This window comes from Silurus meridionalis, chromosome 25 (genome assembly GCF_014805685.1).
Source record: "Silurus meridionalis isolate SWU-2019-XX chromosome 25, ASM1480568v1, whole genome shotgun sequence".
Classification (NCBI taxonomy): Eukaryota; Metazoa; Chordata; class Actinopteri; order Siluriformes; family Siluridae; genus Silurus; species Silurus meridionalis.
Window position 1 is genome coordinate 6,089,859 of NC_060908.1, and position 17,644 is coordinate 6,107,502.

Consider the following 17,644-nt stretch of genomic DNA (forward strand, 5'->3'; position numbering starts at 1 on the left):
AATGATCAAGAAAAGCAAATGAGGGTAAGCGTTTTGCTGATATCAGCAGCATATAATGTTGTTAGTGTTAAAATAAATGTATAATGTGTTTTTTTTGTCTAAGTGTGTATATCATCATCATCATCATTATCATAATAATAATATGATTCTAAAAATAAGCATCAAACCCCAAGTTTTTTTCAATAATCCCTCCAAATGTTTCAATAAAAAAAAAAAAACAATTTTGGGGATCCATCTATGAAGCAAGAAATAGAACCATTTTTAGCTCTTTGTGCATTCATTGCCTTAAAGAGTGTAAGTGTTCTGAAAAAAACATTTGCACACTTAATTACAGAGAAAAGGGATTTAAACGAATTGTGTATTCTGTAGCCAGTACACATGAAAAAATAAAAAGGCAGCACACGGTTCACAACACTAATAATCTTTTCGATTTATGTTCACAAGAATATCTCATCTGTACACATGAGCAAAGGTGGAGCATCTTTTTTAAAAATGTGCACACAAAAGTTAGTCACATGTCTCTTGGAAAGGTGTAAGTGCTTTTTTAAATGCAAGTCCAAAGTGCAAGAAAACAATTTTACATGACTTCAATTTAGGTCAATTTAAATGCCTCCTCAGGAAAAAAACAACAACAACAATCATGCACTGGATGCAGGCTTTTAAAAAAAAGCACGAGCATTTAAGCATTTGTTCTTATGCAGTTTATAAGCTCAGGTTCTGCACTTTCCGAGGTACTTTAGACTCCTGATTGGTTGTAAAATCAAAGAATTTCAGAATGTTACACGTTATGAGAAACACATCTACAAACAAATCAAAGTTAGAATACTTATAAAAAAGAAAATATATATACAATCATCAATGTGCCGACACTTAGAGCAATTATAATGCATCATGGCAAGTCGTATAAAGTCTTATAACATGTCGGTAATGTCTAAAACTACAGCAGCTTATCGGTAGTTATAAATAAGATACACCATATAAGTTTTGTGGATTTTAAGAATCTTATTAGCTTTTCGATCATCTTATTCCACATTCAGTCCCAACTTACTTTTATAATAACCGACACTCTTTTGGGCACTAGATTTTGGAGTGTGCTTGTGGAGATTTGTGTTGTTTCAGCCACACCGGTGTTACTAAATTGATAAACTGATGTAGCGTGAGGAGGTCTGAGGTGCAGTCAACATTTAAATCCATCCCAATGGTGTTCAATAGAGTTCTATGGTAGACTTCTCAAGATCCACTCCAAACTATTTACATCATGTACACCAGGTTTGGGTCTCCTAATTCAAGTGACTGGAAAATGTTATGCTACCGCAATCAATGACACTCTACACAATTGTGTGTGTCTAACTTCCCAAGACTCCAACAGTCCAATACAATTGTCTGTATATTTAATAATTAGAAAGGCATGTACATAAATGCAGAAGCGAGGTGCATTTCAGAGAGGAACGCAAATAGATTTTATTTGTAAGGGCAAACCTGATAACCGCTTGTGAAATTTGTAATCATATTTAATGTCATTGTGTTATAACTACTAGAAAAAAAAACATTAATTGGGACAAAAATAATATTAGAAACAACTTTCAGAATAGAGTTACTTGAGGTAGACGCTATTCTAACACAAGATTGATGGTTAAGACGCCTTTATATGAGATGAATTTAATACATTATAATTGCAACAGTGTTTCCTACACCTATTTCACTGCACAATGAATGACAGTGTTTTTTGTCTCATTTCAAAAGTTATGTAAAAAAAAAAAAGAAAAAATGACCTAAAACAAATTGTGCAACCGATGACATTCTGGTCTGAGATCATAAACAGGGACCATTTTTCAGCCCTATATGGTCCCTGTTTCCATTTTCCGTCTACTAAAAAAGAAAATTCCCATCATGTTGAGGCAGCAGTGTTTGTGTAAATTGGAACAGTACCAAACGTATTTCTTTCTTTCTGTAGTTTCTCTCCCTCTGTTTGTGTCAAGAGTTCCCTCTCACACAGCTTCAGATTTTCAGACTTGCTACACAGACAAACCACAATTCCCTTTCGAAACCCCATGTTTTTAAACTATTTGTATGCTTTGTCCAGCAGGTGTTGCCAGAGAGACACCGTTTCGCTGCTGGTTCTGTCTTCCCTCTTTTCTCCGTTGATGAGTCTCCAGGACGGTCACTAAGACACCTGCTCCACTGGCCGCAGCTGCACGTCTCCGATCTACAGTTAGAAATATCGCACGAGAAAACAAACTCATTCAGGTTCTTTTAAATAACATAGATACATGGCAACCAGTGCAGACGCTCACCTGGACATGTGGAGGTGCGCTGAGGACGTAGGTGATGGCGCTAGCTATGTCTTCTGCTTTCAAACACTGCACAAGATTGTAAGAAATTAAAAGATTATAAGGTAATTGTGGAAAGGGTGTGGTTAAACTCTGGGGGGGGGTTAAATGGAGGACGAAGCCAGGAAGGTGAGTGGTATAGATCCCACTCCTGACTAGCAGGAGAAAGAGAAGAGCGTCAGAAGAGAAATAGAGAAAAGGCCAAACAGCACAGTGTGTTTTATGTTGCATGATAAAGCCCTTAACAGTCACGTAAAAAGTGGGAAAATTGTAAAAGGTGTAAGACTCTTACCACTCACCTTCCTTTGCTTCGCCATCCATTCACAAACATACACTCGACCCCAACCCAGTTTCCACAATAATAATATAATCCATGATCATACACGCTCAAACATCTCGCTTACCTTTATACTTTCATACACAGAAGCAGCTTTCTCTGGATCACTGTTGTGGTGTCTGAAGGCAAACTCAGTCTCCACTATGCCAGGAGATATACACTGTCCAGTACAAAAGCAACATAGCATCCAATCAGCTCACATTCAGATCTTCAAATCAAATTTAGCATCGAATATTAGCATGAATTTCTGTTTGTTTGTTTTGTTGAAAGTACTAATAGTCCTAAAGCTGCACTCACCTTGAATCAAAATGTTTAGAAGTATCTAATATTATAATTCATACAAGTGCAAAATTATATTTGTCACACACGCTACCACACGCAGTGTGATTATAAAAAGAAATAAAAATACGAGAAATAAAAACAAGATGAAAGCATTCAACAGAATAAGTTATACTGAGAAAACAAAGTAAACAAAATATAACAAAACGTACTGTATAGGAAATGGAGATTACAACTATATAGGTGCCATTAAAAAAAATCGGATTTATAATAAAAACAGAAATAGAATTTACTCAATTTAAACACGTAAAGCAGCATTTACATCCACTTTGAAATGTACTATGTGGGTACAGGATTGCCGCTTAATAGATTGTTAACTCTGAATTATCATGATCACGATTAGTAGTAATAAAATCTGCATCGCTTTGATAATATCAAGTTCAATAGAGTTTTCTTAATATTACAAGTGTTTATTTCTATTTCTTTTTGTATTTATTTTCTTTGGTTGGTTTTAATAGTGAAAAAAAATGATCAATGTTTATTTATTTTATCTTATATTTTATTATTTCTCATTTTTAGACACATTATTTGATTTTGAAAATTGTTTAAAAATCATTACTATTTGTATTTTAGTTTCATTTTATTTCTAGCTAATATCAAACAATCTACAAAGAAATCACGGAATTATTTTTATTTCGATACACACAAACCTTTTTTTTTACCGATAGTCTTAGTTTTTGTTTTAGTTATAATGTATCAAGAATTTAGTTATTTTCTTTTTTTTGCACGTTGGTTGCAATCAATTTGTTTGGAAGTCATTCTGTTGCAGCATATATGTAAAGCTGTGTATAGGTGTAAAATCTATGCCAACTTTAACATGTAAATGCGTGTGTGTGTGTGTGTGTGTGTGTGTGTGTGTGTGTGTGTGAATTTGTGAGATGTGTCACCGTGGCACGGATGTGTGTCTTGGCTTCCCTCAGTTCCTGTCTGAGCCCCTCAGTAAGCGCCGTCACAGCGTATTTGGTGGCGCAGTAGAAATGCGCGTCGGCGCTTGGTACCATTTTGTGTCCTCCCATACTGCACACAGTACAATAACACACTCACCTTTAACCTTATATTCTATCTGGGTATAAACATTTTTTTTTTTGAGTGCCGTTTATCATCATGACTGCTCTTTGTTCTTTCAATGTATGTCACATGTCCCCCTACTCTATATTTTACACCTGCCATCTGGAAGTGCAATTTTCTATACCAGTGGTTTTGAGAATAAGTTAGCTTCATTACATTGACAATAATGCATTATCTTTGTGGTATTCATAATAAGGTGACGTTTTCTTACGCTTATCTGTCTGGATTTTACAATTATTATAATTAATTTTTTTGCCCACTTAAGGCCCTCATTGTTTCTTTCTGTTGTGCTCTATTTGTCATTAGTACTGTAACATCGCTGCCACATGTAATTCATTTCCAATTATTCATTATATCTAATGATTAAAATATTGCTTTTTACCTCCTAAATGTTTTTATTCCGTTTTCACTAAAGATCTACTTTTTTGAGGCGATACTCCTTTGTTGATTTAATTACCAGGCCGTGAGATTTATTTTTTTAAGAATTTGTTTAATCAAATTTTTTTTGTGGATTTAATTACCAGATATTCCTATGCATTTAGGTTTTTGCCTGTTCTCTGTGTCTACATTTTGTAATATTCTGATTTTATACAACTTTTTTAGAATCTCCACAAAGTCTCTTCAACAGTTTGATTCATCCCCCCTCCTGAGACCCCTGAGACTAATAGAGCATCCAAATGTTTTCTGAAGAATTTTCTAGAAGAAGTCTTCATTTAGCATTTCAGCACAGGGGGTGTTACAGCTCTACAGTAATACGTACTGTATATCGAAGCTGCAGTTTTACAGTTTATAGCTGTGATAACATTCAACAGTCGGTATTTCTTTCACTTCCCTTCTACTGCCTTGAATGTAACTTAAAAAAGGTTCAAACATTTTCTGCTAATAAACATTTTTATTTAGTTGGTAAATCATAGAGCTGATTTCAGAATTTCAGATTTCAGGATTGGACCTGTTGATGTTGATGATGTGTCCATCGTCCACGTTTCTCTCCCTCATGGACTGGTAGGCTTCGCGCGTACAGATGGCCAGAGCGAGAACATTCACCTTGGAAGGATAATCAACAGTAAATTGAAAAGAACAACATTGCACAGTAACAAAATAAGGACAACCACAGCATTTCTTAAGTCACAAAGAACAACAGCTTACTTCTTATTCTTTTTCCCGACATTGAATTTAGCTCAAAGTAGCTCTGGTTATTACAGGCTGAGGAAACTAGATTTGGATTTAAAGTAATACAGGTCATTTGGTTAGAAATAATAGCTGGTTGGATTTCTGCTTTCCCAACCTATTTGCAGAGTGATGTTATCATATGTTTATATGCGTATGCTTATTTGAGACAAAATGCTTATGATGTGTCATGTAACATGAAGAAAGATTATGGAACAATTAAGGACAATATGAAAATGCTGGAATTTCAGAAAAAGCATGTAATTAAGGCTCCCATGTGACACAACAGAATAACATTCGTCCAGTCGTCAAGAGACCATGAAGCCAAATGCAGATGGTGCCGAAGAAATCCGTTTGCCAGGAGCCAAAGGACCAAAAGTGGCCTTGCAATTTGGGTGGGTTATGTGGCATACTCTCTCCCCTGTCAATCACCGCAACATTGGGAAGTTATTGCTTAATGTGAGCTCTTGGCTTTAGTTGAGTTCAAGTAGGCTGACAAAACCTTTCTTCAAGTATGTTACACAGACACAGCTTTATGTGTCTCGAAGGAAGGATCACAGGTTTTTCAGTGCAAAGAACTCTGGGTGTGAGCTACGAATACACGCTAAATGGTACGACTGCACATTTACTGTAAACAGTAAATACCGTAAACATTCACACTCATTTGCACCAAGGTAGGCAAATTAGTCAGGACAGCATGTTTTGGGGAGATGGGAAGAAATAGAATAACCTACAAAAACCCTATGAGACACAGAATGAACCCGAACTCAGGATAGAAGCAGGAACCCTGACTTTCTTCAATCCTGTTTTCGGGGAAACTATTCTTCCATTGTGTATTTGGGGGGTTAAGAAACACACACACACACACACACACACACACACACAACACACAACACACACACACTGTAAGAATGCTAGCCATGGCAACTAATGCACAGGCAAGGGAAATGTCTAGCTGCTGAATGGGAATGGGCTGGTAAATAATGGATGGAACAAAGCTCGATGAACCACACTGTATATGGAAAGCACTAACGCTCAGACAATCAAGCGGAAATACAGAGGCCTCTGGAGTCAAACAGTAGTGTGTGGCAGCACCACACACTACTTTTCCTGAGACCTGATCTTTGGAGTTTATAAACTCAACCTATGTTCTTCATGCATTCTTCTAAGAAACTTACCTCATCCAAAGTTGTAAGAAAAATTAAACAATGCTGATATGTTTTTGTATAATAAGTATACATGTTTTCCTATTAAATGACCTTTATCTATATTTAAACTTTATGTATACACACACACATCTGCCTCAAATGTATCCTATTAAACCCTTTTCAGTTCTGTCTTGAATACAATTACCAAATACATAGTTAACTTGCATTTGCAAGTTTCCAGGTGCATTTGCATTTCTGTTTCATTGTGCACCGTAAAATTGATTTTAACTGTACATTGAACTGAACTGATGGTGTGTATATCTTACATCCAGCATGTTCTTCCACCCCTCAGTGCGGCCACTAAGCAGAGGTTCGTTGTGAGCCAGGCCGGCGTTGTTGATACACACGTCCACCCCCTGAAGCAGGGTCTTAATAGCAGAGAACATGGAGAGGATCTCCTCCTCATTGCACAGGTCACATTTATACGGGATTAGAGTACCGCTGTAACCCGCACTCTGACACTCAGCTGCCAGCTTCTGCAGACACGAACAGAAAGAGAAATAAATACAATGCAATAAGTGTAAAGCAGTCAAATAGAGTCAAATAAGTGTATTAAATAAATAAATAAATAAATAAAAAGCAGAATTTCTTTTCCATAGATTAATATATGATTAGTTAATATAAAATCCATCTTTTTAAAGCTTAATTTGCATGATAAGATTTTTACTATCTACTTAGCATGAACATACAGTTTAGGCTCGGTTTAACAGCAAGCAGAACATTTTAAAGGTAATAAATGATGGAAGAAACTCCAGACTCCGACTTGCAACAACACCCGTCGTCTTATTTGTTCGATTTTTTTTTTAAGTAGTTATAAGTAGATTTAAGTAGTACTTGAGCATGGCCCTTAACCCTCAGTGCTCCAGGAGTGCTGTATCATGACCGTGTAGTGTGGACACCAAATCAACAACATTTCAGGAATTTTCATCGGCCCATTATTTCTGATGAACCCTTGTAAAAACATTTTGTTTCAACAGTTACTATAAAGAATCTACACCAGAACAACTGTATGCTGTTTAATAAAATCATGCAAATCAAGCCTAGTCTATTTAAAGGCTTTGTAAAAGCACACAAAGCTTTACAATGAAAAGATCAGTAAACCACAGTAAGAAGCATGATAACCAGCAACACAGAGATAACGTTTAAACTGACAAAAGAAAATCTGCCCTACTACATTACACTTACAAGAATCTTTTACCTGTGAACCACAAGACCAACACAGTGGAAACCAAGAGGCAGCAAATCTCATCAATCAACAGAAATCAGTACCATCCTGATTTTCTAAATCTTTTAGCATATTTCTCAGTGTGAAAAGATAGTGATAATTGCAGCCATATTATATTAAGGATCTGATTTGTATTCAGAAGTAAACCTGAAAAATAAATGAACTAAAACTCCTTTCTAGGCTAGTATTTAGAAGTTTGTATTTAATCATAACCAACAAGGACACACACACAATTTTTTCATACATAAAATAATATTGTTCCTGCTAAACAATGCTTTCAAAATTAATGACACCCCAGCCAATAGTATGGTTAAACCCTCCAATGAATAGAATAACATCACATCCTTTTGGCATATCCAGTCAACCCATAGTCATCTTTTTGTGAGGGTGAAGGAACCAGAGAATTTGAAGGTCACTTTAATGGACACATGAACCGTAATCTAAGCTCAGAATTTAAACCTTTTTACTTTTTTACAACCATTAACCATTAGACCTGCGCCGATCAAAACCCATCTTATTGGAGCTTGATTTGCTTCGTGGAACCTCGAGTTTGATCAAAGGCAACTACAGAGATGTTGATAAAGAAAGCTGCAGTGGAGATTAGAGGATTCTAGTGAATAGATACTTTGTCAGGTGACTACACAGGGTTTTAATGCAAATACAGATAATAAAAAAACATGCGGACATAAAAGGTAAGCAAACTTAGAGTGAAAAGCCAGTAATCAGCCAACAAACAGAACTGAGTTAATAAAGTAAATCAGAAAAATTGATCCAAGAGTGAGACTTTGTACTGAATAAAAGGATACTGAATCTGTTATTGCCTCATGCGTGTCTTGACTTAATTCGCTGAGGATCCAGGGAAATGGTGTTTGTGTGTAAATGTGTGTGTGTGTATGTCTGTGTGTGTTTGAATGAGACTGGAACTGATGTTACATTCATTTCCAGGAATTTGCATTTCTTTTAAGTATTTACATTGTATACTTAAGCATTTGGTATTGAGACAACATATTTGTTTTGTAAAATGTCTTTACAAGAATACTTAACGGAAGCTGCTTATCTAGGAAAAACCACAGAATTTACAGATAAATATTTAACAAAGTGAGTCTTTAAATAGGGTTTTTAAAATGTGTTTATCTATCTATCTAGCAACTTTTATAATGAAGCTAGCCTCCACCTGCATGCCAGTAAAAAATAGATTTTCATGTACCCATTGGATCCTAATCGCAATTTACACCTCCACCATTGCCTTCCATTATATGCCAATTTTGATTGAACATACATTGAACATTGGTTTTTCTTTTACTAATAAAAAATCTATTATTATATTTGGTAAATACTAAAGCTACAGCAGATACTGAAAGATACTCCTGCAAGACCAGAAGATCAGGATCCTGATCTAAATATTTAGTCACAACACAACACTGGTTAGAATATATTACATAGATGGCTATGCATGTTACAGTATTTTATCCGCACTCAATTCTTTTCCAATTCTGATTTTATCCATGATTAAATCATTCATTCAATAGTACAATGACACCAAAAGCTGTGGTCACAAATAAAAAAAAATGCACAAATTAGTCACTTTAATCATAAAGAAAATATATATATATGGGTGAAATAATTTCTACCCAATTTTTCATATTCTGGGGGTTTTCCTGCCCAATATCACACAATATTGTCTAAGCACAATCTACAATACAACTGTCATTTGTTCTCTTTTGCTTCAGCGTCCTGTAAAAGATTTGGATTTTCAACAAAAGAGCTGTGTGTTTTAGTCGCTCAATCTCTCACACACTCCCTGTCACCCCTGCAAGCTGACAGACATACTGAGAGGCAAAGAATACAAATGAAAACAGATAGAGAAATAGGATACACACTGACATCTCAGATGCCTAATGCATAAGCTTATCTGTACAGTAACACACTTATATTTATATATATATATATATATATATATATATATATATATATATATATATATATATACACACACACACACATCTGAGATATACACAATCGAGCAGAAAACCATGCAGCTTTAGTACACTAAACATCTTGGAAAGGATTCAGGTCATTAAGCAGATCAAATACACAAATTCCATGTGAAAGTGAAATGGAGTGAAAAAAGCGAGACGGAGTGAAAGGAAAAAGAAGAAGAGCAAGGCGACGAATGAGGAGGTAGAGAAGAGAAAAGTATTGACCAATTAATGCTTGAATCGAGCTTAATAGTAGGCTACTGTTCAGAAAACTCAAATTTACACAGACTGGCTCTCTATAGAGGAGAAACAAGGGAGCTCATTCATTTATTTACAAGAGTTTTTTTTTATGGGAGTATTGATGTTGGGGATCTTTGGTGATACTAATTGAAAAAAAAAAAAACATTTTAAAATATAAATATACAGCCACCGTTCACTCAATTTTATGTTGCTATTAGCAAGAACTTTTGTGGTAAATTAGCTACCAACAATAGAAACCGCAACAGCAATGCTGGCAAAAATAGCTCTCTAAATGAGCAGTTTGCTTTGCTCGGGCCCTGTTTAAATAGAAATAACTTAGAAATGAAAGTTCATCATCACTTAGACTCTTTTTCTGAGTACGTAAATAACATATATTAGTGCTACAGTTTATATGTGAGGAGTTTTTCTGAATAGTTCCTCTATAAGAAACAGAAATTATCAGAGCTGATTCTGAGACACACACACACACACACACACACACACACACACACACACACATGCATAAACAAACTGTGCAGTCGAGTGCTGTTCCTAACACACAAATTCTAATTAACAGCTTGGGTTGTGTTAGCGTGTTAGTTCACAGTGTACTTGTGTGGGTGATTAAATGTGTGTGACCCACACATCTCGGTAGGGATTTCTGCTCACAACCACACACACACACACACACACACACACACACACACACACACACACACACACACACACACACACACTTGGATACCTCTTGTTGGTCAAAGCTAATATGTTCCAGTTTGGCCTGTTCAACTGCTCACAGCGGGTTCAGTATCACAAGTATACAATTCATTATTTCCACCTGGTGAAGTCTGTCATTCAATGCTTCAATACACTAACTGGCCACTTTATTAGGAATTAGGTATCACTTCTCGTTCATGCAATTAACCGATCAGCCAGATGGTTGTGTGGAAAAATTACATATTGGAGATAAGCAGTTTTCGAAACCACTAAAATCATTATATTACAACCATTACAACCCATTCAGTTCTAATAAGGATGTTTATTTTCTAATAAGCCTGTTAGTAGGTAAATCCATTTATCACGTATTCAAAAAAATCTAATTAAATGTCCAAATCTAAAATATGCCCTGGAGGTCTTCAACAAACGAATACAATTTGAAACAGTAATGAGGAATATTACCGAAATATGATAAATACCTATAAATGGGGAGGGTTGCGTTAGGAAGGGCATCCAGTGTAAAAACATGTGCCAAATCAAACATGCGGATCACGAACACGGATGATCCGCTGTGGAAGAAGCCGAAAGAAAGTTTTTAATGAGGAATGTTACCAAAGTCAAACTGCTGCTGTTTCAAAGCACTGAAGTTCACAGAGTTCGAATCGATTCAGTTCTAATTTAAGTTACTTTCTGTGCGAAGTTGTTTTTTCTTCCAGGTATTTCAGGTTTACTTTCACTGGACTGCAAAAAACAGCAGTTAATAGACTTCTAATCTAATATAACTAAACTAAACTAAACTAAACTAAACTAAACTAAACTAAACTAAATTGCTCCTGTTTATGAAAATGTGTGCATGTGTGTGGACTGGAACTCAAGCTGTAGTCTATTTCCACCTCAGGGTTCTTAAGAAATGCTCCGGATACAAAGTCAGTATCAAGTGGTTACTAAAAATGTATCAATAAATTACCCCTAATATTTATATAGTATTTTTATTTTTAGTTCAAAAAGTGCTTGATAAACACCGACCAGGCATAACATTATGACATTAAAACATTATGACGTGTGAGTAAATAACACTTTATCATGGTCCCTGTTGGAGTGGGTGGAATATTAGTAGGCAGCAAGTGAACATTTTGTCCTCAAAGTTGATGTGTTCAAAGCAGGAAAAATGGGCAAGCGTAAGGATGTGAGTGGGTTTGACAAGAGCCAAATTGTGATGTCTCGACGACTGGATTAGAGCATCTCCAAAACTGTAGATCTTGTGGGATGTTCCTGGTCTGCAGTGGTCAGTATCTATCAAAAGTGCTCCAAGCAAAGAACAGTGGTGAACCAGAGACAGGGTTATGGCTCATTGTTGCAAGTGGGGAGCGAAAGCTGGTCCGAGCTGGACAACTGGGGGACCAACTACCTTTTGCTGCCAAAACAGTCTACTAACTTTCTACCAGGGGAGTGAACACAAAAAATGCTAATACTAACAGGCCAGTTCCAGAAGTTGGATTTAAAAAAAACACATCATGTCCTTACTTACACTATATAACGGAAACATTTACCAGAAACTAAATTATAAACAATTCTGGAGACTAAATGAATGAAGTGCTTAGCATGGGCTATAATGTTTCAGCAAGATACCGCAGTGCTCCCATATAAAGATGAAATACACAAGCACTACAGCTAACGTTTGTTCTGCTAGTGGCAGTAAACAATAATATTTAATATCTGAATTCATTGAGACCTTTATTTCAAAGAAATAGAAATCATGAAAGAAATCACAGAGTGAGAGAACAGAGAAAGTAGATGCTGAAACTGAAAAATCTTTTAAAGACAGAAAAAGGGAGGAGAAAAAAGAAGAGAAACACAGACCAATCAGGAGGAAATTGCCCCAGAAAACATCCCACAGCACAAATGGTGCACAGAATAAAAACAAAGACATTGTACACACGCGCCATGGCAACATCCCTCACACACATGCCAACACGCAGAGAGGAGACTGCTGGACTACAACTATTTCAGCTAAATGCTGTGTGTGTGTGTGTGTGTGTGTGTGTGTGTGTGTGTGTGTGTGTGTGTGTGTAGGTGTGTGTAGGTGTGTGCTTATGTGTGTGTGTCTCTGTGTGTTTGTGTGTAAAAGAGATCCTGTTGGCTGAACCTATACTATAGACACACTATTTCTGATCAATGTTATACATAAAAGCCCTCACACACAGATCCATTTCCTGTGTGTGTCCTTGACCTTTGTGTCTGTAGAGACTGTAGAGGCTGGAAGTGGCAGGAGGATCATAAAGTGATGTAAATGTTCCAGTAACGAAGAAAGAAGCGCTGTGATTAGCTACACCATTTACACACCCATTGAACAAACTTAGAAGCAAACATTAGGGAACTTAAACGATGAGACTATCCATCCAATAAATTATTTTTAAGTTTTTATTAATCTAATCAACATGACCATGGACAAATATTGATGCTTTATGCAAATTACGTAAATCATCAGGACACCAAACAGAACTTTTGCTATGTTTCCACACGGACTGTTTTAATTGCCGGATCATGTGCATCATGGCGGATTTTGGTGCTAGATTTCAGACAGTAAAAGTAAAAAAAAATGTTGTGATTAAAAAAATGTTTTCAATGGAGTTTATTAATTTTTAGATCTGAGTAAAGAAAGGACGTTGTGTTTTAATTTCACCTCTTTTATATTTATTTACTAATATTAATCATTAAAAATGATCAAACCTGAAATGTGTGCTGCATTGACAATTTTATTCTAATAGTTTTGTTCTGCTAAAGTGTCACTTATTATAGATAATTCTACACCTGAACCAGCCAGTGGTTTCATTTAGCTCCTTATTCACACACACACACACACACACACACACACACACACACACACACACACACAGATATGCAGTGTAAAGGCTGAAGATAGATGAGACCCACTCCATAGAGTCATTAAAACTCATTTCCAAAATGTCCAAAGAAATCGATTTTCTAACCTTGTATGAAGTTTATAATAAAGTTTAACTTCACTTCAAGTTACAGTTACAGTAAATCTTCTAAATAATTTAGCTGCAAGAGATATTGATCTGTCTGACAAAATAGATGCTACATTAGCCCTGGAACATAGAGGAGGCAATTTTTCCGACCTTTCACAGTGAAAAATGATGTCATTAGAGAATAAAAAAAAACTCTGATTAATGGACTATTTAATAACTTTGCTGCTTGTATAAAATTTGGGTAAAAATATGAATCTTTAGCACCACCTGGTCATCACCTTGATCTTCTTTTGAATAGTGTGTGTAAACTGTTGCTTAGGTAGAATATCAATGTGACACATCATATAGTATCATATAGGATCATATAGTAAATAAGAATCGTCTCTCACCTCATTAACTATGGTGGAGCCATCAAATGGAAACACTTTTGATACGGGTTTCTTCTTTGATTTATTTAAACACATCTTCCCATTTTTATACTTAATGTTATTTGTCCTTACAAATACGCATAAAGAAATAGATGCATGCTATTATTCTTTACACTGAATGTTTTGAGTTGTAATAAAAATCCTTTTTTTTTTGGATGCAAAACTACAGATCAATTTTGCGTAAGGTGTGTGTGTGTGTGTGTGTGTGTGTGTGTGTGTGTGTGTGTGGGGGCAATTTTTTTAATATTCAAATGTTTCTCAATTCTTCAAAACTCAATTCTTCTACACAATGTCACTTTTCCATAATACATTGCACTAATATATTTCATAATGTTATTGTATTCTACTATATATATATATATATATATATATATATATATATATATATATATATATATATATATATATATATATATATATATATATATATAAACAATAGGGTCGGTCATGATATCAATAATGCATCAAAGAATCATGATTATCTTTTCAGCTGTTATCTTGCAGCCCATATTGTTTTGGGGAAAAATGATCGAGAACCTACTAGATTTGATTTTATCTATTAATATTGAATTATTAAATAAAAATGTGTGCCTATTTTGTAATATAAAAATGAAACATTAAATGCTAATACAGAGCAAGTTTCGAATATCTTCTAATAGCTATAAACAGTTGTCCTTTATTATGTGACATTACTGACAAGTTGGAAAGTACAAAGCCATCTGTCATGAGTTTTAAACGGCTTTAGCTCAGAGCGCTGACAGTGTTAAGCAATCTTCTTTCTTAAGTGTTAAATACATGTGCATTTAAGGCAGCTTCACTACAACAGATGAGAAAATCCATTTATCATTCGTCTTACACAGCCCTGTTAATAAGCTGTGAATTAATTGATTGCTGTATTAGTATAAAGGAATTGTTTATGTGTGTGTTTGGGTGTGTTGTGTGCGTGAGTGTGCCGCCTGTGGCATGGCACATTCAGTGTGCCAACTTAACTCATGTGGCATGCTGCTATTTAGGCATAAAGTAATAAAAACATAGTGAGAAATAGAGAGGCACGCACACACACACACACACACACACACACACACACACACACACACACACACACACAACACACCCACACCCACACAGAGTGAGAAAGAGACACAGAGAGAGAGAGAGGGAGAGTGGGAGACAGAGAGACACACACACACACACACACACACACACACACACACACACACACACATATAAAGAGAAAACGGGAGAGAGCTTACTGAGCCTGATTGAAAAGGCGTGTGTGTTTTGTGTGTGTGTGTGTGTGTGTGTGTGTGTGTGAGTGAGTATGTGTTTTAGTGGATATGGTGCATATACTGTATTTATATACGTTAGGTATATATGTATATACAATATATGTTTTAGTGACATATCAAACAAACACACACACACACACACACACACACACACACACAAACTTTTATTAATAAACTTGTAAGAACCTTCCATTAATATTATTATTAACACAGCAAATTAATGCTACACCTAAATACGATCCTTTACCTCAGTAAACAAAATAAAACATTTTGGCATTGCGTATGCGTACAAGCCAAATAAACCAAAATCAAACTGTTTGCTTTTTTTTATCCATATTTTATCCATAATGTAATCACTAAACTCTGTGTTGTTCCTTTTATTAAAACTACATTATTAAAAAATGTATCTAATCTAATCCGCATATTCAGACACGAGTTACACTGGTTAACAACCAGCCCTGAGGTAGACAGAAATACACTTTCTGACTAAATTAATGCTTTTCTTTTCACATAAGGACATGCCCAGAAGTTTCTATTTCGTAGACGTGAGATGTAATATCAGTTTCTCCAAAAATCACAGGCTTTCCTAAACAAATGAACCAGACTGCCCGAACAAAGCTTGTACTATTAGTGTATGGCATTAAACAGTTTCTCCAGCAATCAGCAATTAGTGAAACTATAGCATCTCCACTTCCAACTGCTCGCTCTATAATTTAACCATTAGAGAGATGTGGTGCCAATTCAGGACACCAGCGAGCCCATTTTTGTGCAAATCATTTGAGGAAATCCTGCATAGCAGGCGCTCCAGTCTCGTCTAGAATGGTGTGTAAAAAGCCTGAGGCAAGAGTGAGTAAAAAACAGAATGAATGTAATGTCAAACATCTCACAGTGTCACCTCCTGCCTCGCATCGTCTCCCTTTTCATTCCACGGGCGAGACTGATGCAGAATATTGGACACACCATCTATTTTAGAGCAATCAAGGATTCTACTTTCCTCTTACGCATATCTACATTCCCACACATGCCACACTATTCCAAGCTTACTAAACTGTATGTTTCCTCTTGGTAACATACTTTTTAATTGTATGTTTGGATATGTATTATGTTTCTCTGAAATTTCACAACAGTTTTCTTAACCAAGACCACACTGCAGGAAGTAGGGGCTATCTGTGTCAAAGTCAACAACCAAGAAAAGTAGGGATGCACCGAATCTTTGGCCGCCGAAAATATTCGGCCGAAAATGGCCTTATCGTTTTTTTGTCTGAAAGAAAAAAAGGCAGAAAATACAAACCGAAGAAAATGCCAATGCAGTAGTATCACCGCTACATCCCAACTGGACACTTATCTAACTACCCATTGGCAGGTCGATTGCACGGATTGCGTGCAGTATTTATCTGCCCCAAGCACCAGCACAGAGAGTAAAAGACTACTCAGTGAAGAATCTCATGTTCTCAATAAGAGGAGGAACCGTCTCTCCTGCCAGAAAACTGAGCAACTGTTGTTCCTGAAAAGAAACCTGCCACTTTTATTGAAATAGAAAGCAATCTAATTTGCTATGTGCAGTTACATGTGTGTAGCCTTAAAAAATGTGTTCTCAACTTGTACATCTGTTGTTTACAGTTTGAGGTTGATTGTAGTTTGTATTACTGCTGTTCTGCACAATGATTGTTACATTTTATTAGGTTGAAAAGAACTAAGTTTGTTCTCTTTTTTCCAATTTGTTGTGATACTTTCATTAAAAACTCAAAGTGTAATTATTTTTATTGGTTTGTAATTTTTCAGTTGAGATAACATTTTTTTTTTTACAAAATTAAAAAGTGTAATATTAATCAAATCAATTATGCAAAAAGTATTTTAAAATAATTTAAAATAAGCCATTTTCGGTTTCGGTTTTGATTTTTGGTCAAGCGCATTATGAATTTTCGGTTTTGGCCCAGAATTTTCATTTTGGTGCTTCATCCACCAGAGTTAATAAAGAGGGTTCATTACAAAATGTACACCATCCGATGGCAGATGAGAAAAATGGTGTAGCAGAATAATAGGAAGATAAGCATATGGAGAAGGAAAGGAACTGCACATAATCAGCAGATGTTAAATTTAAGGTAACATGCTATCAACAAGTAAAGGTATACTTAAATAGCTTTTTGCAACGAATATATATTAGACAACCTTGGCACTGTGAAGGACACAAAGGCTAGGGATATGTCAATATGTCAAATCATATAAGTCTCAAATAGAGAATATAATGAGAACACATAAAAACAAAATCTCATTTGTGAAATTCTGTACTGTGCACAGGTAAGTCGAGACAAAACCTCGCCTACCCC

The 17,644-nt window shown here is 35.7% G+C and overlaps 1 protein-coding gene across 1 annotated transcript in view; it reads right to left on the minus strand.

Moving 5' to 3' along the window:
- Positions 1-409: 409 nt before the first annotated feature.
- dhrs11a (dehydrogenase/reductase 11a) overlaps positions 410-17,644 on the minus strand; it is a 33,438-nt gene continuing 16,203 nt past the window's right edge. Inside the window, exons 3-8 of the mRNA XM_046839848.1 lie at positions 6,716-6,925; positions 5,024-5,118; positions 3,894-4,023; positions 2,735-2,827; positions 2,295-2,360; positions 410-2,206 (exon numbers count right to left, since the gene is read on the minus strand). Of these exons, the coding sequence (XP_046695804.1) occupies positions 2,165-2,206; positions 2,295-2,360; positions 2,735-2,827; positions 3,894-4,023; positions 5,024-5,118; positions 6,716-6,925 (636 nt within the window). The 3' untranslated portion in view covers positions 410-2,164. The remainder of the gene's footprint in view (positions 2,207-2,294; positions 2,361-2,734; positions 2,828-3,893; positions 4,024-5,023; positions 5,119-6,715; positions 6,926-17,644) is intronic.